The 23,424-nt window shown below is 42.0% G+C and overlaps 1 protein-coding gene across 1 annotated transcript in view; it reads right to left on the reverse strand.

Annotated features, from left to right (window-relative positions):
- bicc1a (BicC family RNA binding protein 1a) overlaps positions 1–23,221 on the reverse strand; it is a 54,874-nt gene extending 31,653 nt beyond the window's left edge. The window contains exons 1-2 of the mRNA XM_084020645.1: positions 22,727–23,221; positions 6,617–6,663 (exon numbers count right to left, since the gene is read on the reverse strand). Of these exons, the coding sequence (XP_083876771.1) occupies positions 6,617–6,663; positions 22,727–22,919 (240 nt within the window). The 5' untranslated portion in view covers positions 22,920–23,221. The remainder of the gene's footprint in view (positions 1–6,616; positions 6,664–22,726) is intronic.
- Positions 23,222–23,424: the final 203 nt, after the last annotated feature.

The following is a 23,424-nucleotide window of genomic DNA, read 5'->3' on the forward strand; positions in this document are numbered from 1 at the left end:
AACCAGCAGCATATGGATCAATGTGAATTGCAAATTCAACAGACACACACACACACACACACACACACACACGCACGCCTATAAATCTATAACTCCTCTTTCCAACTGAGAGGAAGCTCACCTTGCGTGGCTCCCTGGCTACAAATCCACAAACAAACCCCAAGAGAACGGCCTGCCGTCACAAGTGGTGGATGTTAGTGGAAAAAAAACGAGGGAAAAAACACTGTGAAACCTTCCAAAAAAAGAGTTCTCCTCTAATGGCTCCGTTCTCAATGCTTGTTTTCACAACGGCCTTTTTGTTTGTTTTAATACTTTCCAGGGGTTTGTGTTTTTGGGGTGGAGAAGATATGAATTACTCAAAAAGTCTCTCAAAGCTTCAGCCCCGCATCCGAGGACCTGCTTCAAGCCGCTACACGAGCAGCACTTAATATTCCTTGGTGGTCCGGTGCATTAAGCAATGCCCACAAGACACATTAACAGCCATCAGCACTCTCAATGGAGATAGGATGTTCGGCTTTTAAGCACAGCAAATACACAGCTTTCAATTCCATTTTTTTTTGCAAACACTTTCCAAGGATATCTGCTATTTTTCTTTGCCAAATGACAACAAAAGCCTGTACTCCTCGGGGAAGGGGTGCACGGATCGAAAAGGGAAGTGCATAAATTCCTCCATATGCTCTCCTGCAAGTAGCTTGGCCTGTTTGGCATCCTTTACAACTCATTCCGACAGCTTATCCACCGCCAGCCTCACGTACCTGTAAAACACAGGGACAGCTCTGAAAGGACCGATGTGTGCCTCTCTTTACTTTTGCGGCTACACTCAAGAGTCCATGATGGTTGACTGGAAGCCCTTTCAAGGCTCACTGATTTTCTACAACATCCTCTAATCACTTATAAAAGTGGACGGCGTAGTCGAGCAACAGAATGAGGTGCTGATGAGATTATTATGCCACTGGCAGACCAAGGTGAAACGTATCAGGATTAACTTTTATTGAGCGCCATTTGATTCAACGCAAGCTGTGAGTGATTTTTTAAGTCTCTACATGTTCTAAACGCTGCGGAAAATTAAGAACTTGCGTTGGTCCGTTCTTTAGAAAAACACGATTCTGCAATCCTCAGAAAAACTTGTAAAACAGATAGTTGTACGCCAATAAAATCATTGCAAAACACATTTTTACAACAGTTTTTTTTCCATCTTCCTTCTCTCTCTCTCAAGCTCTTAGACAGAGATTTTTTTGGGGGCATATCGTTATGATATAGCAGCAGAAAAACACCATTCCAGTCATTCTCCTGTTTTCTCTTACTGATTGATGGCTCTGTGTTTACCCACAGTTTCTATTGAGTGGATTGTAGAAATGAAAAAAAGATTGTTTATATCTTTTTGTGCAATGAGATTTTTTTTTCAGATGATGTTGCTCAACTATTTTTGTAAGGAATTCTTCAGTGGTGTGATTGACCGTGACTATGCTGAAAATAGTCCCAGCTTTTGCTTATGATCCCCCCTATCTGCAATATTATCACAATAAAATGATCAGTCTATTCAGTCAGAATGGTTTTACACTCACTGAAATGTCAGCCTCAAACCAAAGTCTGATGAGTTCTGACTTATTTATTGACCCTATCTGGTAGAAGAACAAAAAAGTCACATACTGCAGCTAAATGCAAATGTTTTCTCCAGATGGATGCATCACAAAATTAAAGGACATTCTGTCCCCAGTGATAAGGAGAAGTTCCTTTCCTTTTGCCTCCACCTTTCCCATATTTTGGCTTGGTCTCCTGCAACAATGACATATGTGTCTGGTTTTAAATTGAACGCCTTCTTGACAAAATCCACACATAAAAAGACATACGATACTGCTGCACGCAACCTCCCACAGGTCATTGAACTTAAAAGTGGCAATGTGGGGGCAAATAGACAAGTGATAGTGAGTTCCATACAAAGATGTCAAGTGCGGAATATAGAAACGTGCGGCGTATAAAACCCAGTAAAGTAAAAGCTGATGATAAAAATGACAAGTAATATATCAGAAGTACCTCCAATTACATTTTCCTAAAATTATCAAACTTTATGGCCCATGCCTCATCAACTTTTTCTCTAAAAAAGGGCCTTGTTCAGAGAGCGCTGTTTCCTGTCCAGCCTTGCTGTTCTTGGCAGCCTTGTGCAGATGGGACTGATTTCTTAGCTCTTTTTCAGACCACACACCATTTTAAAGGGTGGATGGCGTTTATTTTTATGGAGGGGCGAGCAAATACCTCTCAAATGGGTCAAGATATTTGCACAAATTAAGTTACCTATACATTTAGCGCTCCACCCTTTCTTCTTCGCCGCCCCACCCTTTCTTGAAACGCATAAATACATAAATGACTACGGTTCTGATCAGTTTCAAGGCACGACCTTGACGCGATGATAGGTTGTTAGAGGTCTGCAGCTGGTATACGCAGTCCGCAAAATCAAACAGGATATCGTTAAGGAAATGTCCTGAAAAGGTAGCACATGTGTTCAACACACGTGACTGGATGTGTACGTCTGGATGTGTGTCCTAGACTGTAGCACAGCAGCAATCAGCATGGCAGAGGCATGTTTCCTGGCCTGCACTGCGATGGTGCAGCTGTTGATTCAGCTGGAATGTGTGTGTGTGTGTCTTTGGGAGGGGGACACAGAGGCCTGTTGGGGGGGGGGGGGGGGGGGGGGGGGGTTTAGAGACTGACTGAGGGAACAGCATGGACTGAACCATCCCCACGAGACTCGACAGTCATTACTGAGTTCATGTTAACAACTCGAGTGCTAAAGCCCCGTTACACCTTGGGGCTAACACCAACACAGGGACGGTTATTAAAGAGCAACCCACATTAGTGGAAGGGTACATAAACATCTACCGTTGAAATACGTCAAGACAACGCGTCCTTCACAGGACGAAGCATTATAAACTCATTTAAGAAACGCAAACATTTGTCTCTATTCGTTTTGATGGCACTCATTCTGACCAAGGGTTTTTCCAACTTCTCACAATCTTATGCCAACCAAATATTTCATCTTTACAGCATTCGGCTTTCCTGTTTTCCCTGCGTTGGAGCGCTGAAATACAAGATGCGTCCCTAACCCGAACAAAATAAATTACACTTGGCCTGACATCTGAGCACACTGGCACTTATACATCCCGCCTGGCATTATTTACAGAGCCACAACTCCTGGGAAGGAGCGATGGCAGGGGGATCAGTTTTGAACTTGCAAGCGGTTCAAAGGCATCTCTCAACTCAATTCTGCGGCGCACAGTTATCGTCTCAAGCAGCTGAGATTCTCGGCTCGATGCTGTCCCACGACTCGACTTCTGCACAGCGCTCCAAAACAGCTTAGTGGTCCGGTGCCATGAGTTGACGCTCCAACAGTTCTTGGACCCAACATTTTGTACGGCACGACGGTTCAATGCAAATGTTCACTGACGCACACTTCAAACAATTCACTCGCAGAAAAATCCCCCTCGCTGTACCAGACTAATAACGATGATACACCCGTGGTTTCGTGAAAGGCAAAGATGAAATGTTAGCAGGAGCGAAGAAGGAGGAGGGAAATCAAGAGGCAGAGATGGAGAATAATATACTGAAGAGAGAGAGGGTTATGAGGCTGGCAAGATTCCCCCCATGGGAGCTCATTCCCCAGCTGTGGCACCCCCCTGTGGTCCCAGGTTGTTTGCTATCCTTTTTTCTCATTGACTACATGAGTAGGGTGCACCATTAGCCCTCAACATGTTGCTCTGGACTCAAAGGAAGTCCAGTAGACGGTGAGTAAGAGGGACCTACAGCCACCGGACCCGGGAGGGAGTGCGGGGGTTGATCATTTTATGTTGTTCTCGTCAGCAACTGAACTCTAAATCTCCGCTGCTGAGGGAACGGGGGAAATCCCGTTCGTGAAGCCTGAAATGTTAAAGTGTGTGTCAAAAACTACCTTGCGTGATCGAGGGAGTTGCTCCGCATGTAGTTTATTAGTGTGACTGAGTGTGTGTGCGGGTAGACGGGTGTGTTGGACGGGCAAAGGAAGCAGCCCTACTAAGAGTTTCCATTTTCATCAACTTGAAGGTATTTCACACACCTCATCCATTTTCTTTCAACAATACTGTTCCACAGTCGCACTTGTGTTTATTTTCCCGACTTTAATTGGCATGTGTGGCGATCACGCTATCAGAGGGAAACTATACGGTGTTATACAAATGGAAATTCTACAATAAAAACATGACTCTAGCACTCCTTCAGTGCGCTTTGCCAGCCTGCCAACCCAAACAGCTGCACACTAATTTCTAATTGACAATTTAACCACGAGTAACCACGGTTTCTTTGAACATGCTGTCACAGTATTAAAGCCCGAGACCTTTAAAAAAAAAGAAAAAACCTGACTGGCAACGTCAATACGCCAACAGCCGGATTTTGTCGGAATAGCTTTGTGGAATGAGGTAGACACCTACACGGGATATCTTAAACATTCCAGTTATATCCAAACCAAAAAGAGGTGGAGACAGATACAGAATATATAAACTCCTTGTTAAGATTCCAAGAAGTAGGATCTTAAGGCGTCTGCTCTGCATTACTTGGTTTTTTAAAACTGCTTCGGGGACAGTTAAATTGCCTCCTTCTTTGACAGTCAACTCGGCTTCCTAACCTCCAAAACCAATTACGGAAAATAGACAAAAGAGGAATGCTAAAAAACAAACCGCTGTCATTTATTTCATTACAGACCATTAACATCCTATGGAGCATAAACATTCAGGAAACTGGATTATAAACAAGAATGAACCCATTAAAGAGAGCCGCATAATGAATGAAATACAAGCAGTCAAAATTAGATTAGCAGTTAGCTTTGATTGTTGAAAATGTGATTACTTTCATTTTCAATGCTATTCGATTAGTCTCCTCTTGATTAATTTCAATAAACCACACACACTTTCACTCAAATACTTCAGGTTCAAATGATGGAAATGGAGCAGATCGAGGAAATCTGTTTGCCAGTTCATACCCTCAGTCTCTCATCTAATGTTATTAGTGGTTGCTTTCCCTCACAACGATACATCAAAAATAGAAATGAACCGTGTCAGGGTTAGGACTGGGCAATAAGGCCAAATGTTTCATACCTCAAAATTCCCTCATCTACCATTGATTTAGAACCTGAAAAAGACCAAGAACCAATATGATCTATTCAAAGACATTCAGAAATAGCAGTATTACAGTGATTGCTTGCTAGTATTCTGTCAAGCAATGTAATGGATCAACAGCGTATCAATGTTTAAGACTGTCCTATATGGGAAGTTTTCCACCATGATCAGTGTTTGTATCGTTTGTATCATCCAGCCCTGGTCAGCATCAGTTGTAGAAAAAGGTGCTAAAGATAGCTACGGCTGCTGTGCTAAAGGTAGCTATGGCAACTGTTCTAAGGTAGCTACGGCTGTGCTAAAGGTAGCTACGGCTGCTGTGCTAAAGGTAGCTACGGCTGTGCTAAAGGTAGCTATGGCTGCTGTGCTAAAGGTAGTTATGGTTGCTGTGCTAAAGGTAGTTATGGTTGCTGTGCTAAAAGGTAGCTACGGCTACGGTGCTTAAGGTAGCTAAAAGGTAGCTACGGCTACGGTGCTTAAGGTAGCTAAAAGGTAGCTACGGCTACGGTGCTTAAGGTAGCTAAAAGGTAGCTACGGCTGCTGTGCTTAAGGTAGCTAAAAGGTAGCTACGGCTGCTGTGCTTAAGGTAGCTAAGGCTGCTGTGGGGGATTTCTTTTTCAGACTATCATAAACGGTGAACTCTTTAGCTTTTAGATCCACCGTATTCTGTGTGTTCTAGACATGACTTCTCCAGTTTTGCCTTTCACATTACAAACACCGCAGCGAGTGATGTCCATGTGTCGACATCAGGTCTTGAATGTGAATGTTTCTGCTGATTCCCTCGGACGACTGTGAGCAAGGCCTCTTGGTGACGTAGTACATGCGACTGACCAATGGTAGAACTTGATCAGTTACTACACAGAGCCCCTTATAGGGCTCTACGGTCCAGCCAAAAAGAAAGTCACTCTTGCATCATAAATGAAAATTCAGAAATTATTTCATTGTAAACGATATGGAGCCTTTTTTAGAACATGTGCTTTACAAAAAAACGAATCCTTGTAGTTGGGGCTTTTATAAAAGATCTTAAATTAATAGGAATGTCTGTTAAACTTGGATGGTCACGTACTTGACACACAGTGACACTACGTGAGCAAGTTACGTTAAAAGAAAAAAGATAAGATCACTGAGGCAAATCCTTATTTTATCGGATGTAATAAAGCTTCAGAGCATGAACTAATTAAATCAGTGACAAATAATAAGTTGTTCCCTCTCAATTTAAACCGAAGAGATGATCTGGTGTATTATGGTATGTAAGTGAGAAAGGCGCACAGTGTTGTGTCAGCTGTGTTATAGGATCAGAGCCCTGGAGCGATTCAACGCCAGCGTTGCTCCATTGTTTTTGTTTGTTTTGATCTGTAATTACAACAGTTGTGAAGAGCACCTGACATCTGCTCCCTTCACCAAGAGAGGAGCGCGGCTCGGTGTGCTTGAACGCAACCCGAAGACAAAGCAAACACTATCCAAGACGACGCACTCACCTTCTGAAAGAAATCCTCGCCGCCGTTGACTCTCCCCTCCGAGGCAGCTAGAGTGAGACAGAGAAATAGAAAAATAAATTCACACACCACCACACAGAGCGAGTTCAGTTTTTTTTTTTAAACATAATGTAACCTTAACTCAGCCAAATCACACACCGATTATCCAGTCTACTCAAAATGTTACGGTATCTGCACACAGAGCAGCGTTTATGGTGGATCTGCATTTTCTTTGGATATTGTGTTTGGCACGGCTCATATGCAGGAACGGAAGAAAATGTTCCAAGTCGTTTTCTGTAATCCTGGGGATTGGATACAGCTTCTGTGTAACAAATTGATGGATAAAGGGAAAATATTGAGCAGGAGCGTTAATTAAGTATTTCATACCACACTTGGGTCAACCGGTATCTATTTCTCACTTCGTGAAAAGGCTTTCACACTGTTTAAATTCGACTGTCAGCACACTATTACACATTCGCCCTTGGGGACCACAGTTTATGTAAACTGGAAAACTTGACTGCCCAAATGCACCTGTAAACAAAATAAGCATTGAGCAAGAGCCCTCGTGTTTAAAAGTAATTTACAGATGAAAATGCCAAGAAACTTCCTCAGCTGATACAGAAAGCCGGATAGAAACAGAGGGCCAACCACGAAAGCAAATCTGGCCTGCAGTCCCTCCAACACATCTGCAAGTCCTTCGAACTGTGGCTGCACTGTTGACGCAGAATACGTATCTGCTCTCCAAGGAGATTCTCATGTTCCGTGGTCATTTGGGAGCACGGGGAAGGCATTACAGCCAGCGGATCTGTTGTAGTCTTATGGAAACAGATTCATTTCAGTGTCAGTTGTGTGAACAGATCGATAATCCACGTGCAAATGTGTAATCTGTTAATATAAAAACACCAAGAAAGATTTGGAAACTCTTACAAAATATTTTGCTGCTGAAAAGATTGGCAAATACATAACTTCAATGAATAGCGGCTTGTCACTTTAATCTGCATGTGGCAAGTAAATCCTGGTAGTTGGAAGACTTATTCACTGACAAATAGCCTAAACTGTACACACATATGATAACGTCATACTTGCTTGCCCCCTCCCTCCCTGTCTGTCTGTCTGTCTGTCTGTCCCTCAGGCGGATGAATAAAATCATGTGGCCAGCATTTTTTTTTTTTTTTTTTTTTGTAGTTGGAAGAAGACTAAAGCCAAAACATTCCGTCACCACCTTTCTCAGCTCAGCCTTCTTTGTGAACTTTAAAACATCAGATCAATACAGCATCATAGAAAACAGAGCTTCTTTATTTATGACAGTATTGACAATCATGCCGTCAGGATTTCTAAATAACCTGGTATACTTTAATACCATAACACCACTACCGCCTATTCCGTTACACTTCTGTTTGAGTATGAAAAGCACAACGATGAGGGGAACATTCAGGTCCCTGTATAAGCGGTGTGGCTTGAGCTGCTTCTTCAGTTGGCAGTTATCCAATCAGGGCCAGCCCTAGCTAAATTTTTCATTTATTATTTTAGGTGGGCAAAAGCCACATTACATTTATAATGTATAAAACCCTGCACCCTGCTTTCTTTCCCTTCAGTCTGCAATATGAAGGTTTACTGTTGCCATGGCAACTGATGGTGGTTTAATATCTTTTTTTTCCAATAGTTTAGATTAATCTACATATTAACAAAGAACAGAATTACATGTCTATTGGCACCAACAACAATACCATCACCACGGTTCATCCCTATGCCATTCACACTCAAACAGAAATGTATATGATTGGATTATAGCACTGTTTTACTTAAGGTATCCTTGCTGAACAGCTACTACTTTACTAGTCGAGGACCTAACACTTGTTTCTATTTTTTCGCTCTTACTTTATCAGCGATGATTGTGGTTTCTTTCTTTCGACAAATGTACTTCTTGTAAGTCGCTTTGGACAAAAGCGTCTGCTAAATGCCCTAAATGTAAAATGTATATGAAAGTAACACAAATCATCATTGTGTCACAGTAACATGATAAAATTAAATAGGCGCTTTATATTTACAGGTGATACATTTAAACACGGGTTGTCGATTGTTCACACAAATAAAACAAATCCACCTCTAGGTCCAGAAGCAGCAGCAGAGTTGACATGAGTTACACAGTTCAGGTATAAATGCTCGCCTAAACTTCACTCTCTGTCCCTGAAAACCTCAAACAAAGCCAGAAATCTTGGGGTCATCATGGATTCTGATTTACATTTCGACAGTCACATTAAATCAGTAACAAAATCAGCCTACTATCACCTCAAAAATGTAGCAAGTCTTAGAGGGCTCATGTCAGCTCAAGACTTAGAAAAACTTGTACATGCCTTTATTACTAGTAGGCTAGACTACTGTAATGGTCTCCTTGCAGGTCTTCCGAAAAAAAACTGTCAGGCAGCTACAGCTTGTTCAGAACGCTGCTGCTAGAGTTCTTACAAAGACCAAAAAATGTGAGCACATTACACTAATTCTTATATCCTTACATTGGCTCCCTGTATGTCAGAGGATTGATTTCAAAATCCTCCTGCTCACATATAAATCACTACATGGTCTAGGACCGAAGTATATCACTGATATGCTCCCACTACATAAGACTTCTAGACCACTAACATCTTCTGAGACCAATCTGTTAGTGATTCCCAGAGTAAACAACAATCACGGGAGAGCATCATTTAGTCACTATGCAACAAATGGCTGGAATAAACTTCCTGAAGATGTAAGACTTGCCCCAACTCTGACCACTTTTAAAACCAGACTGAAAACTTTTATGTTCACCATAGCTTTCTGCTAAATATTTTAATGTCTGCACTGTTTTAAAGTATTGCAAATATGTTCTTATTCTCCTTTTCTTTCTGTAATGCATTTTTAATTTTGCCTTTATTTTCTTTTAATTCTTCTATTTTTTTCACTTTGTTGTATGACATGTCATGATGTGAAGCACTTTGAGTCTGCCTTGTGTATGAAATGTGCTATACAAATAAAGTTGCCTTGCCTAAAGAACGGTGATTCAATAAAACCACAGTCGCGCGATGTTTCGTCTGCAGAGGACAACCGTTTTTATTGCAGAATGATTGAATGCCGATTGTCTTCGTCTTTTGTGACCGGAAATTCAACATCTCTTTGGGCTATAGAGAATTATGATGGTCCCTTCTTCTTCCATATTTTATTGACCTTATGATTAATCAAAAATGTTACACAGTTGTTAGTAACGGCCCTATACTTTAAAGTATTTAAGAGATTATTGTTAGTGTATTGTGAACATCCATGATTAAACATCATTTTGTTTTGGAACAGCAAGTCAGCGATCTCCTCATCAGTACTGTTGTTTTCCTAAATGATAACGGTTTCTCCTCCAGGTTGAACATATTTAAGGCATAATGTAATATATCCATCCATCGTCTACTGCTTATCCTGTATTCAGGGTCGCGGGGGGGGGGGCTGGAGCCGATCCCAGCTAACATTGGTCGAAGGCAGGGTACACCCTGGACAGGTCTAGTGTAATATATCATCATACATAAAACATATTTCCCCATTAAAATAGTCTATAATGGCTGCAGTGCATACAGCACTACATGATGTGAAAACTGGGTGTGAAAGGTATTGTTATGACTTCACTTATCAACGCCACATTTCAAAGCACAAAAACAGTAAATGAAAAACCCTGACTAAACACAATTTAATTTGCCACCAGAGCCGACATTATGATCTTTGGCGATACACCACGAGCATTTAACACACGCTTGTACTCACGCAGGCTGCCCAGTAAACGCGTGCAGGCCACAGTTTACGAAGCCGTGGAGACAGACAGGCCCTTGGCTCTACGGGTAAGTCAATTTCAGATGATGATGTCTGCATCAAACACTCGCAGCCCCATTATGGTGACACCAGCTGAATTTAAGCTACTCTTGGGCTTGTCGTTCAAAACAGATGAATAAAAAAAAGGAAATCTAACAAAGATGTCCGTCCGTCCGTCCATCCATCCATCCATCCATCCATGGGGCGGGGTACACCCTGGACAGGTCGCCAGTCCATCACAGGGCTGACATGTAGAGACAGACAACCATTCCTAACTAAGATTTATTTCAGAAATTACCAATGTAAGGTAACATAGCATCAGTCACCAGGAACCAGACACAGCTATGACACATCCCATAATGTCAATGTTTTAATTACTTAACCTGCTTTGGAAACAAAGATGTCCAAAGAGAATTCCTACTGCCGTGACATTAGCAGATGGAAAGTATCACAGATGAGGAAATTACAAAGTTGCTGAAGCAATGTTGGATGCCACTTCAGCTGCTTCAAGTGCCTCCGATTTTTGTTTATGGTAACAGTAATTTTACAGAGCGGCTGATGCTCAGAGTGATGGACTTGGCGTGCAGCCCAAAGCTGTGCATGAATAGTGAAAATGGCACGCAGCTCACCATGAACACTGATGGGAACTGGATTTATTGAAATTATTCTCTCTTTACTAATTGAACAGAAAGTTTATCTAAAATTTTTATGACTGATGGTTGTATAGGTAATTAATAAAATACCCACTTGTTGGTCCCAAACACAAACTTTTATGTCCTTTACGATATCTAATATGATTGTGAATTAAATGCCTTTATTTTATTGACTCTCAATTATTTTTTCTAAGATAGGGAATTCAGCTGTTATCTATGATGATTAAACAATAAATAATTATTATAAAAAATGATAAGCCCTAATTACGGCTCTAGACTGTGCTGAATTTACGCAAAAGCATATTTATTGGTATATTTCGACAATAGCAAGTAGAAGTATTTACAGCTGATATTTAGTTTAGATAACGTTCAGCTTTGAGGTAAAATGACTAAGAACAGCTGACTGAAGCGCTCACTTCTTAGGTGGCCTGAAGAGATCCAAGTTTATGGAAGACCCCTGTTACTGTGAGCTTTTCCTGTAAGAACTAAGAGCAGCAACCTCCAACAGCCAGCAGACTGTTTTTCCCTACTTATCTACTGACAAAATGTCTAGCAGAACAGGCCAGTTTTTTTCTCTGTGGTATTCTTTTACTAAACAAAAGTAAACCCTAAAAGGTAAAGTCTCTGGCAAATTGAAGAGTCAGATATATAAACATGGTTAGTGGATTAAAATGTCACTTACAAACAAGTCACTATCTTGCTAATGATGTTAAACTCTGGTTTCTTTTGATCACACAGTACATCCCAATAAACGCTTTGTTTGAACTGTCATTGATTTGTACACTTACTGGATGTAAGAGGTTTTCTCTAATTATTCAAAGAGAAAACATTTACAGAGGAAAATGAAAAACAATCATGGCTGTACCGCTTAGAGGATGCTGACAGGAAAAGCGACAGATGTGACTATGTTGTGTACCTGCCGCTTCTGTGACCCTTGCCAACAACAACAACAACAACAACAACCACCGCAACGACATCTTTGGCGCTTAGCAATCTGATATGCAACATGAGTGAAAACATCAACCATGTGCTGAGGGCAAAACATCCTGTTGGCACGTGTGGTGTGTAAACGGGCCGTGGGAGAACCCGCAGCAGAGACAGCAGGGGGGCAGCAGGGGGTCCCATGATCTCTGGGATATGTAACGTTATGCAGGCCGATAGTCTCATCCTACTCCCCACTTTCTAAAGCTGCACTGTGCGATAACAAAAAGCAGTATGCAGCAAAACGAATGCTCTTAGAGCGCCAAGATTAGGTGTCACGTTCACTGGTGGCCGTTTTCCCTCTAAATGGAAGAACAACCGAGCCAACGAGAGCTTTGTATGAGGGATGTAGAGCGGGGATGTCATCATCCTTTGTGAGAACCATGACTTCCATTGATTGACGTGACAAACTTCTACAACAACTTCTACTACAAAGTGAAAGGATGAGAAAGAAGTGAGCTCACCAGACCTCTGGAGGTTGCTCGAGGCCACAACTTGCATAACACACCCGAAACCTTCGATTTGTTGGGGGTTAAATTGTATTTTGTGTTATGTAGGCAACACGTTTTAATTTAACAGAATACATGGAATAAAAAAATACATTATGTCTGGTTCTGCTGCATCGATTTAGATCCTTTTTTTTTATTTATAGAAAACTACTATTACTACTACTATTAAATTAGCTACTTCTAACAACATCAACCGATCATGACATGATTTAAATAGGTTAATGATTGGTTTTGAGTCTTCCAATCGACTTGCTACAACTTGCATATATTTTCTGAGCCTTGCTTAGCATTTTGTTTAAGTTATTGTTGCTTTGAGGTCAACACCTGAAACTTGAAAGTAGGCTGGCAACCTTTTCAAGGCTTCACCACTTTCAGGTTGGCTTGTTCATCTTCTAGATTTCCTTTTATACCCGTCTTAGTCCCCTTTCTCTAATAACTGACAGGCATACCAGAAAAAAGAATGCGTAGGTCATGCCTCATTATTCCGATAACCAAGAAACCTATTATTTTCTCTGCCAACCGAAAAACCCTATTTAAATTATAGGCTTTCCTTAAGACTGAATAGTTGGACAAGAGTTGAAAAGAACATCCCTAGTTTAACTTTTTTTTATTTAATTTTTTTTTTTTTTTTAGCAGCGCTGATTTATATCAAAGACACTTCATTCGTTTCTCAAGTGCGAGAACGGTCGCCCGGGGTTTACTCGGCCCAGGTTATACGAGGACAACGCAGAGCTCCTCCCTTCCAGCGAAGCAGATTGTAAAGGCATCACAAGGAGAAATAAAAAATTGACACAGGACCCCTCAGCACACATCACGCGTTGCTATCAATCCTGTCCTTGGCTGGGGTTTTTCTTTGAAAATATGGAGCTAATAATGAGGCACTAATTTAAAGCAGTTATCTCAATTGTCTATTCATTTGATAAAGCAAACATGACGATTACAGTTAAACAGATCCACACCCTCTAATCCTCTCCGTCTAATTATGTCATGTATCTAATCACTGCCACTGCATGTAAAGAGCTGAGCAACATTGCAGAGAAAGGCCTGGAGGACTCTAAAAGGCTGGCAGATTCAACGGGGTCTGGGAGACATTAGTTTGTGGAGAGACTGTTCCGCTGTTTTGACACTGAAGGAATGTAAACAGTGTTGAGATCTCAAGTTATGGCTTCGATCAACAGAGACACACACACACACACACACACACACACCCAACAATCAAACAAACAATAAAGACATGGGCCATAATAAACCAAATCAAGACATCTTGACTTCACTATTTAGTTTCAGTGCTCTTCTATCAGGGTTCAACGGAAAGGGGGACGGATCCACAACATACTTCCAATAAGAGGGTGAATACCTCAAAGCTCAGACGGAAGTCAATATCCATTTATTCGGATCACACTGCGCCATTCCTTCAATAACAAACATAGAACCAACAGGTAGTTTACACGCCTTGTTAGCCCGGTGCTCGTGCCATGCTAGAATTATCAATCAAAATCCAAAAAGTCAAAAGGATTTCTATGAAGACAAAAGCAAAAAGAGAGCGCCTGAAGGCCCCAGCTAAATCTCTAAATTTGCAGAGCCGCTTGGTGGAAATCCTCTGCACTGGCACAATAGTCACAAGAGGAATCAAGGTGAAATGTGGGACATTCACAGAAAAGTCTACGCAAGCATTAAAATAAGCTTTCTTCCCCCCCTTCGGGATAGGATATCATAACAAAACGACAACTTCCATCCATGAAAGGCTTGACATGTCAGTCTGCTCACGAGCCTTTACTAAAGAGAGACGGGTGACTATTAAAACCAGACTTGTGAGTCCTTCCACTGGTATGAACCACGCAGTAAGAAATACAACTAGTGTGAAAGAACTGCACTTCCCACATTTTATGAAAAGAGTGGGCGAGCCTGATGTTTCCACACCAGCTCTCCAATGAACCTCCCTCCAAGTGTGAGCAGCAGCCCTCAGCTGATCCAACATGAAGCTAATGAGCGGGCCTCTGGGAAAAACATGAAGACACACGCAATGCAATGAACTCATTGGTTGCACCCACGCTTGAATACATTAATCTGCATGTCTTTTAGGTAGGGGTGGGAATCTTTGGCTTCACAGCGATTCAATTAACAATTAGGAAGTTGGAGATTAAAAAAATAAAAACATTGAAATGTTTTTTGGTGGGATAAGTTTGGTGGGACTTTTGCAAAGACTTCTACCAAACTAAGATCTGTGCAGCTCAAAAAAAATAAGCATTTTCCTGCAAAATTGCCTCTCAAACAGACGGAGATATTAAAATGAAAAGCTACCTCTGTATAAATGGTACAGCATCAGACAGGTGACGAATGTATAATCTCCTGCGCTATACATCTTTATATCACACACACACACACACACACACACACACACACACACACACACGGTTATTTGAAAAGTAAATAAGAAGGAAACAGTGCATTCAGTTCAATCAATAGCCTCCAGCTGGTTGTGCAGTGACGTCGGGGGAGGAGACTGTTCTCATCAATCAAGCATAAATGCCCCCACTTCAAAGACAGGATGTTTCTACAAGTGTATCACCTTGCAGCTGACACACAGTTGGCAGTAATAGGCTTGACATCTAAATGAAAATAGACAAAAGCCAACACTTAAGTTCCCCTGTGAACTTCTCTGGCATACATTTGGAAAGTTGGCCTCCGAAACAAAAGACTCCGATGCCTGAGAAACACTTTAACTGCTTCTCAGTGGTATCTAATCACCAAGCAAGGATTTGGGGAATTTACAATTACGGAATAGGCCGTACTCTTCATGTGACCTTTCATATAACACTGCCTGAGAAGGAGCCGCAGCTTTCAACACCTATTTCTTTATCTATGTTAAAAGATAATCTTAATATTTTGTGACATACCACCTACTACAAATCCTGCTTTTGGGATTAAACTGTTATACCATTTATCTTCCAAGTGAGATCACTTATTAACCCACTTTACACTTGCTGTGGTCATTTGGAAAGTAGTGAAATAGTTGTGGCGCTCCGATATCTGAACATTAAATTTTATCTTTCCATCTTTTAGCTGCTTTACTTACTGTGGAGTTTTACTTTTTCCCTTTTCTACAAAATAAACAAATCTATTCTGTGATTATGCACAAAACCCAAAGCAATGTAAGATGTTTGATTTAGTTATCCATCCTTTAGCCTTTCATGAATTCAGAATCCATTTTTGCCATCCATCAACAGCCATTCAATGTATTTCCATTCTATAATTAATTCTCAATGTATTTCCATTCTATAATTCATTCTCAATATATTAGCCCTTATGTTAGTGGGGTGGTCTGCTAGTCCCACACAGAGGGATTTGATAGGAAATGTAATTCAGGGTTGATACCAGTCTCACTGCTAACTTTCACTCTATATTGATATTTTTTTTCATATTTGACCAACTTCTTTATCAAAACGAGTTTGTTTGATTGCTCGTTGTTTGATTTCTGACGAAGCAGTTGCTCAAAGGTGCTTGCTGTAGTACGAAACTCAACGCTATGAAACCACAATGACTTCTCTGGCTTTGCTAAACAAATACCTCCAAAATCAACACCTGTCAGCGCACTTCTGTGCCGAGCAGAACTCACCGTACTCAAACCTGCTGGGTTGCCAAGCAACTGTGCTACTAAATAAATGCGCTAAGTGCTAAATGTTACAGCACTTTCCAGCAGACAAAGATGACAGCCTGCCAGGGAAACTAGACCCACCGACCCTGAGGTCTCATGGACGGGACAGTCTAAAAGTAATTAGAAATAGACTTCAAGTTGTAGTCCACAGCCTTTCCACTATAACCCGTCCACTATGACCTCACGTTGACAGCAGGTTTTTGTTTACACACGAGCATCTTTGCAGTAGTATCATGCAGTCCAGGAAACAAGACATCAAGCATGAAGCCGTTGTTTGGAAACATGTTTGGGTTATCATCCCTCCTTTATCTCCCTCGTGCGAATGCTGCCAAGCGATTACACAACGCTGTACATTCCTGGTGCCTGGTATCTACTGTGTTAGATCCCCCACGGAGCATAGGGAGTCAGTCTCAGTCAACAGGCCGAGAGTTCCACCGTCAAAATTACATTGTGCTATTGGGAAATCATTCTCCTTTCCGTATTAATCTGCATTTCAACCATCATTCCACTCCCTTAAAGGCGTGAGGAATCTGCAGAATTTCAGTGATTGAATTTGCCCGATTACGGTACTTGATTACTCAGCCTCTGAGTTATCTCCATGGCGATGTCCAGTAACAGAACAGCTCTAAAGAAATGAACATAATTCTGTTAGGGGCTCTTTGGTTCAAGGGACCGGGACTCGATCAATAAGGTACTCTTATAAATGCTTTCTCTCCAATCAGGGCTAGTGGAGAAAGGGCAGCTTGTATTGGATGTTGAATGTGGAGAGAGAACAATAAACCAAAACAGAGGTTCTCCTAGGATAAACACAGAAACTTGGGGGGGTTCCTGCATTTGTGTGTGTGTGGCGAATGTGCACGCGTGCAGGATAAGTCAGGGGTGCCCCCCCCCCCCCCGAAACATTTCTAAAATAGCAACCACAAACCAGACAGAATGTAAATCTGCACTTTGAAAAGAGTTGAATAGAAAGAGCTTTGAGGGACGTAGAAAAACAGGTATTCATTTCAGCCCATTTACAGTTCCAGGAGCGTAGAAATGGGTCACAGCACTCCAGCTCCACTCAGCCGGCTGAAATAGGACCCCTGGTTTTATTTTCTTGAGTAATGAATTACAGGTTTTTCTGCCGACTGAAGCTCAATTATATTACAGCTCCTGAAAGCTTCATCATGCCCACGATGAAGGAATTCAGCGCGTAAGCAAAGTCGAATAGAATTGTTTAATTGTATCAGCATGTCTGAGTAAAATCAGAGAGAGAAAAAGGAGAGGGACCGAGGGAAAGTGGCAAGGAGGCAACCGAGCAAAAACCCAGTGAAGAGTAGCAGCAGTTAAATCAAGTGAACCGTTTAAATTACTAACTGAACGCTCTGATGTGTGTTTGCTTTCCATAAAGCTTCATCCTGCAAAAAGCATGTAGGGCCCAATGCATGCTGTACACAGTCACGCGTAGAGAGAGTAAGGAGTCCGTGATTTGTCTTAGCCAACACTTTGGGCTGCAGAGTGCAGGGAGAAAAAAATATATTTTTATGTGTCATTTTCACAGATGTAGTATGACATATTGCTGTCCAGTGAAAAAACAATGGCTCCACTGTTGGTGCCACATTTTGATTGAATGCTTATACCAAAGTTTTGAAAGATGGTTTCCATTGGACAGAGAAGGCCGTGCCTGAAATAAGGTGCAGAAATAATTAAAGTAATAGAACTTCTGGAGCTAGCTTGGCTAGCAACTCAACTAAGAATCCCTCAGTTTGAAGATGACACACGTATTTTGCCTAAATCTTTTGCCTAAATCTGCAGATAAACCAGAATATATACAATCAATACTTGAACAACGGGTCAATCCTACCCCTTTCCCTCAAATTGACTATTTCACAGGTCAAAGTTCAATCAGCCTGGACTCCGTGCGAGGCGATAAAAGGGAAAACTTATTCCTGACAGCAGCGAACACGATCTCTACGTCGCTGAAACGCACAGGAAGGATTCTTAGAAGGGAATCCAGTCCGAATCTGGTTTAACCATCACCATATCGCCAAATGACAGATGTCGGCCTCGTTTAAGATGATACACAATTTTCACATCAGGAAGGATTTTCCCCTCCAGTTCTGGCTCTGTCTGTTGTTTTTCCACTCTTCGCTGCATTTTTTCCAAAAAGGTTTTCTGTGTCAGTTCCCTGCTTCTACTCCCACATTAGACTAATATAATGGCATTGCATGAAAGAGTGTTTGACCTGGAAATCAAAACAACTTTCTTTTAACAATCCGTTATGGAGATCATGACGTAAGATTATATGCAATTAATTGTGCAGCCCTACTGTCAACGTTTTAGCCACGTAACTGAGCGCAAGACACAAAAACAAGCTTGTCTGATGTGCGTGGAGTGTTTGTAATAATATTTCTTCCTTGAGCGTGGTTACAAGTAGGTTGAGGGGTTGTGTTGTGGGGTCAGGATAAAGACCATGGAAAAGTCCAACAGCTCCACAGTGGATCTGATGGAAGCTGGAACAACAGAGCAGTGTTCGAACGCTCAAGAGGGAGCAACAGAGAGGGGGAACGAGAGCGCCAGAGAAGCGAAAGCCTGCAGCACATTCCCCACAAGACACTCACTTCCTGTCTGTGAGTCTTACTCAGCACCCTGGAGGAAGAGGAGGATGAGGCCCTCACACATACTCCCCTCATTGTAAGGGTATAGAAGCCACAGGGGGGGGAAAAAGATGAAATATACTAAAAAATATAATAATTCTAATTTTCCTTTCTTCTCAGGAGGAAAAGTTTCACCTGGCATACAAATTAACGGATTCATATTTTTTTGTGTGTGTGTGACAAACATGTCAACGCAGACCTAGAATGGCTAGCATTAGCATCTTCCTCACAGAGCATATCAGGTGAAGTAGCAGTACTATGATTATCACTACATACCGAGAACACGTGACGATGCCCTTGTACTTTCTCATTAGCATATAATGGAGACGGAGCTACCCATTAAGAAAGTGATTCACTTAGCCTAATTATGGGCTGTTGTTGCAGTTCCTCTGCAAACCTGTAGTTAAGATGTGTGCACACACTGGCCCACCAGGAGGCCATGCTGAGTAACAAACGGCATTAAACTCTCATTAAGAGTCCGGCCAGGGAAAGCCAGTAGAGTACATCTAGTACAGCTGCACTACGCTGTAAACACCAAGAAACCTGCCTTGTTGCACATGTAGAGGAAATACAATCAATTTGGTTGGAGAAAATGTTACCTCTTTCCCACACTTGCTCATGGGCTCTCAACTTCATAATGAATGTAAAAAAAAAAAAAAAAAAGAAGAAAAAGGCCCATAAAACCATCTTTCAAGCTTTCATGCCTGCGTCAAGGCATCCAAGCCATTAACTTGGAACTTCTATTCTTGGGTGCCAACAGCACGGTTAAACCCAGATGGCTGTCAGGGTGAGATTTTGTTGTCACTTCACACTATTTACTGATCTAAGCCCAAGGAACCTGTGCCCCTGCCAACGTGAGAGACAGTAAATTTGTAATTGCTAAGCAGTTAACAATTTCCATTCTCTCCTGATGCGAACGGTGCCAGAATGGGTGGTGTAAAATACAGCTGATCCAAATAAAAAGGGCAGTTTCAGTGCGTATGCTGGATTGTTCTTCAGTGTGGAGACCTGCTGGTGAGTCGCTCACATATCTTAATGGGCGCAGAGTGCTTCTGACTCATTTTTATTCCCCAAAATGTATACAGCCCCCGACACTGTGGATCTTTTAAGCATCCTCTTCTATGAGGCAACACATCACATAAAATGAGTCGACGTCTTTCATCAGCGGAGCACTTTGATTGGTAGGTTGCCTCTGTAATTCACATAAGCATGGATAGAAACACATTTTTCAGCCTCATTTGTCTTGTTTGTTTACCTGCATCACACCATGATCTGGAATCATAGCAATGAGCCGGTCTTATCGAAACAATGTCAACACTGAAACAACAATATTCATTGTGTTGTACTGTTTTTTCCTAATAATTTGTTTTAAATTAGAGCTACGATAAGTCCATTATTTGATTAGTTAAAAATGTAGTCAAGACTATTTTATTAATAATTTTATTAACTGTTGGCATTTGGACTGTTCATCAGGGAAAGAAAATTTCTTTAAAGACGTCATAATGGGCTCTGGGAATATTTTGATGACCATTTTTCATCATACGGTGACCTTTTACAGATTAACCAGTCAATTGATTAATAAAGGAAATAACTGCATATTGTTCCTTTAGGAACATAATCATCAGTTGCAGCCCAGTTTTCAATGGCGTTTATTTGATATTTTATTTATATTTATATATATATATAAATAAATGTCTTCCTATTCTTTGTGCGTTTATCGATTCACATATCGGTTTGGATTTTATTCATCATTTGAAAATAACCCACAACAATAAATCTCCCATCACTTAAACCCTCTTGTGAAGGAGTAGAAATATGTTAAGTGAAGTAATGTGTAGCATAATGTACCTCACAGCAGTTTACTTAAAAATTAACCACTGACATAATTATTCATAAAAAGATGTGATTGTTGCTTAACCAGGTGGCCATTTCTGTCCGCCCCCCCAAAAAAGCTAGTGAAATCATTACCTATATCTCAAAAAACTTGAGCTGCTGAGCTATTGTTGTCTGGGAAGTGATCGCAGCATGAATTGACCCGTGGCTTTCCGCTGAGGGTCAAATGCTCTTAATGTTCCAGGAAATAGAGGCCAGAGATACCGTCTCAGACAATAAAACACAAACAGTAAAAAATATACCGGAGTTCCCATAAATGATTTCATTAGAGTCCAGATTCTGGTCTTCAGAACATGATGTACCACGCCAAAGATCTGCAGCTCATCCAATCAAAACACTGCCAGATGTTACAGAGCTCTCACCCAACTGGAGGAGACTAAAAGAGCTTTTTATTGGGGGGTGACTTTACCTCTATGGCTTACGAAACAACTCTAGACTATGACTGAAGTTTTATCTACTCATTAGTGCATCGTGTCACTGTCCAAAGGTTAAACAGATGCTCGGACTGTGTAGCTGCCTAAAACACAACCAGACATCCTGGATTCTCCCTGAAGGCCGGAGGCCGAAGGTTAAGGCAGTTTCACAGTTGAGATGGTGTGGCATTTAAACCTGAGCCTACATCTGACCAGAAATACCGGGAGACAGCGGAGACACAGCCGCCGTTTCCATTCCACAACCTCGCTGCAGTGTCATCATGAGCAATGTCACCCATGATGTAACGATGCAGCAATGGTGGAACAAGACGTTGGCAGAGATACGAGACAAACCCGACACAACTGCAGAGGCCCGGTAGACCGGATAGATTAAACGTAAAACACACACACAGACGTGGCGCACGGTTTGTGCGGGACACTGGGATTCAGGGCCGGCCTCTGGTTAAGTTGTTTTCCTGGAAGAGTTAGGGATGACATGGAGCTTTGAGGAATGTACCGAGCAGCGAGGCAGCAACCAGTACATTCTCAAGGGGAACTACGTGTGTGTGTGTGCATCTGTGTATAGGATAAACTTGCTTCCAGATGCTTGCTAAGAATTACTAACAAAAGTTGGTCACCAAGTCACACGGATGAAATCCTAAGCTTTACTCATCAAAACGCTAAAACAGGCTCGTGTTAATCACGGTATGATTATGACGGATGTTCTTCCTAAGGTCTTATTGGCCAGCTTCCTCGGCCTTCTCGGAAATGACAAGAGGATCCAGCCCATTTACCTAAGGCTCTAATATTCCACACTCTGGTGTTTTGAAATGTGTGATACATGACCTCAACCTCGAAGCTTCCATCTCAGCAGAGACTGGCCTGGCCCGTCTCTTCAGGAGTGTCATCGGCTCGTTTCATGTTCAGTCGCTCGCACGTCATTCGATGGCGAGACGAAATACACCACCAAAACAAAACCCGTGCAGTAAAAGTCAACATGATCGTGCGAAGCTACAATTAGACTTTCTTTGAAAGGAATCTGGCATTCCGTTTTGTAGGCAGAATGCACGAGTACGACATCTCCAAATAAAAACTCTTTGTTTGCACGGCATCTTCATGATGTCCTGAGAATTAAACAAACATGCATGTTCAGGTCAGCTTCAGTTTAGGCTACACACACACACACACACAAATAAATGCACGGCATGGGAGTTTGTGGAGCGCCACCCTGTGGTCGGGACATGTAACTACCTCTGTGAGCGCAGAGTTGATAGTTGGCGTCTCATGTCTTTGACCTCTACAACCTTCTGTTTAAACTTTACTTTCAGACAACGCCTGCGACCATTTAAGCTTAAAACTAGTCAACTCGAGTGACCACGCGCACACGTCGTGTTCACGCGTGTAACGAAACTGTCATTTTATGTGTCCGTCATGAACAAAGGGCTGTGCTTAAGTGTGCAACTCCTCAGAAACAACGGGACTTAAACGTGGACATGATGTATACTTCAGGACGCGACTAACTTTGCACTTTAGTTGTTTTAACTTTTTTACCTAATAACATGACTTCCAACTTCTTACGGTCCACCCGAAACCTCTCCTCGGTCCACTCGGGGTCCGGCAGCGGATGGAGTCCGCTCAGATCCTCCTCCGATCCCGGGAGAGGAGAGTCGGTGCTGCGCTCGCTGTTGGAGCCCTGGTCCGACTGCTGCAAGTATCCGCTCAAAGCGTCGCACTGGGCGGCCATTGCGCTGCGCAGCAACTTCTCCAGAGGCCACTGCGTTTTGGTGAAAAGCAAGACGAGCTCGAGCGCAGAACTTCTCTTCACTTTTTTTATTCCGTCACTTCGCGGCGTTGCGCGGGCTCATCGCAGCGCAGTCGAGACCTTCCTCCGCGGTTTCTTCAGGCGCCTTCGTTTTTCCCCATTACAGGCGGACTTCTAAAAATAGACAGGAGCACACTGGTCCGCTGGCTATAGGTCGTCTGCAGCCGAGTTAACGGAGCCTCATACAACACACAGCAAACATACCAAGCAACTCCTCGACAAAGTTTCACGTGTCACCCTGCAAAAAAAAAAAAAAAAAAAAAAACTCCTCCCAGAATCACTTAAAAAAAAAGCATCTTCCTCCTCCCGGTCTCCAAACCAGTCTGTGAGGAATTCACTAGATTCAAAGTGGAGTTTTTTTTCACTGGGACACAACTTGTATATGTGTTAATGATGTTAGTTATTGTCAATCATAGCAGGTAAAACG

Source organism: Eutrigla gurnardus (genome assembly GCF_963514095.1).
Source record: "Eutrigla gurnardus genome assembly, chromosome: 11".
In the NCBI taxonomy this organism is placed as follows: domain Eukaryota; kingdom Metazoa; phylum Chordata; class Actinopteri; order Perciformes; family Triglidae; genus Eutrigla; species Eutrigla gurnardus.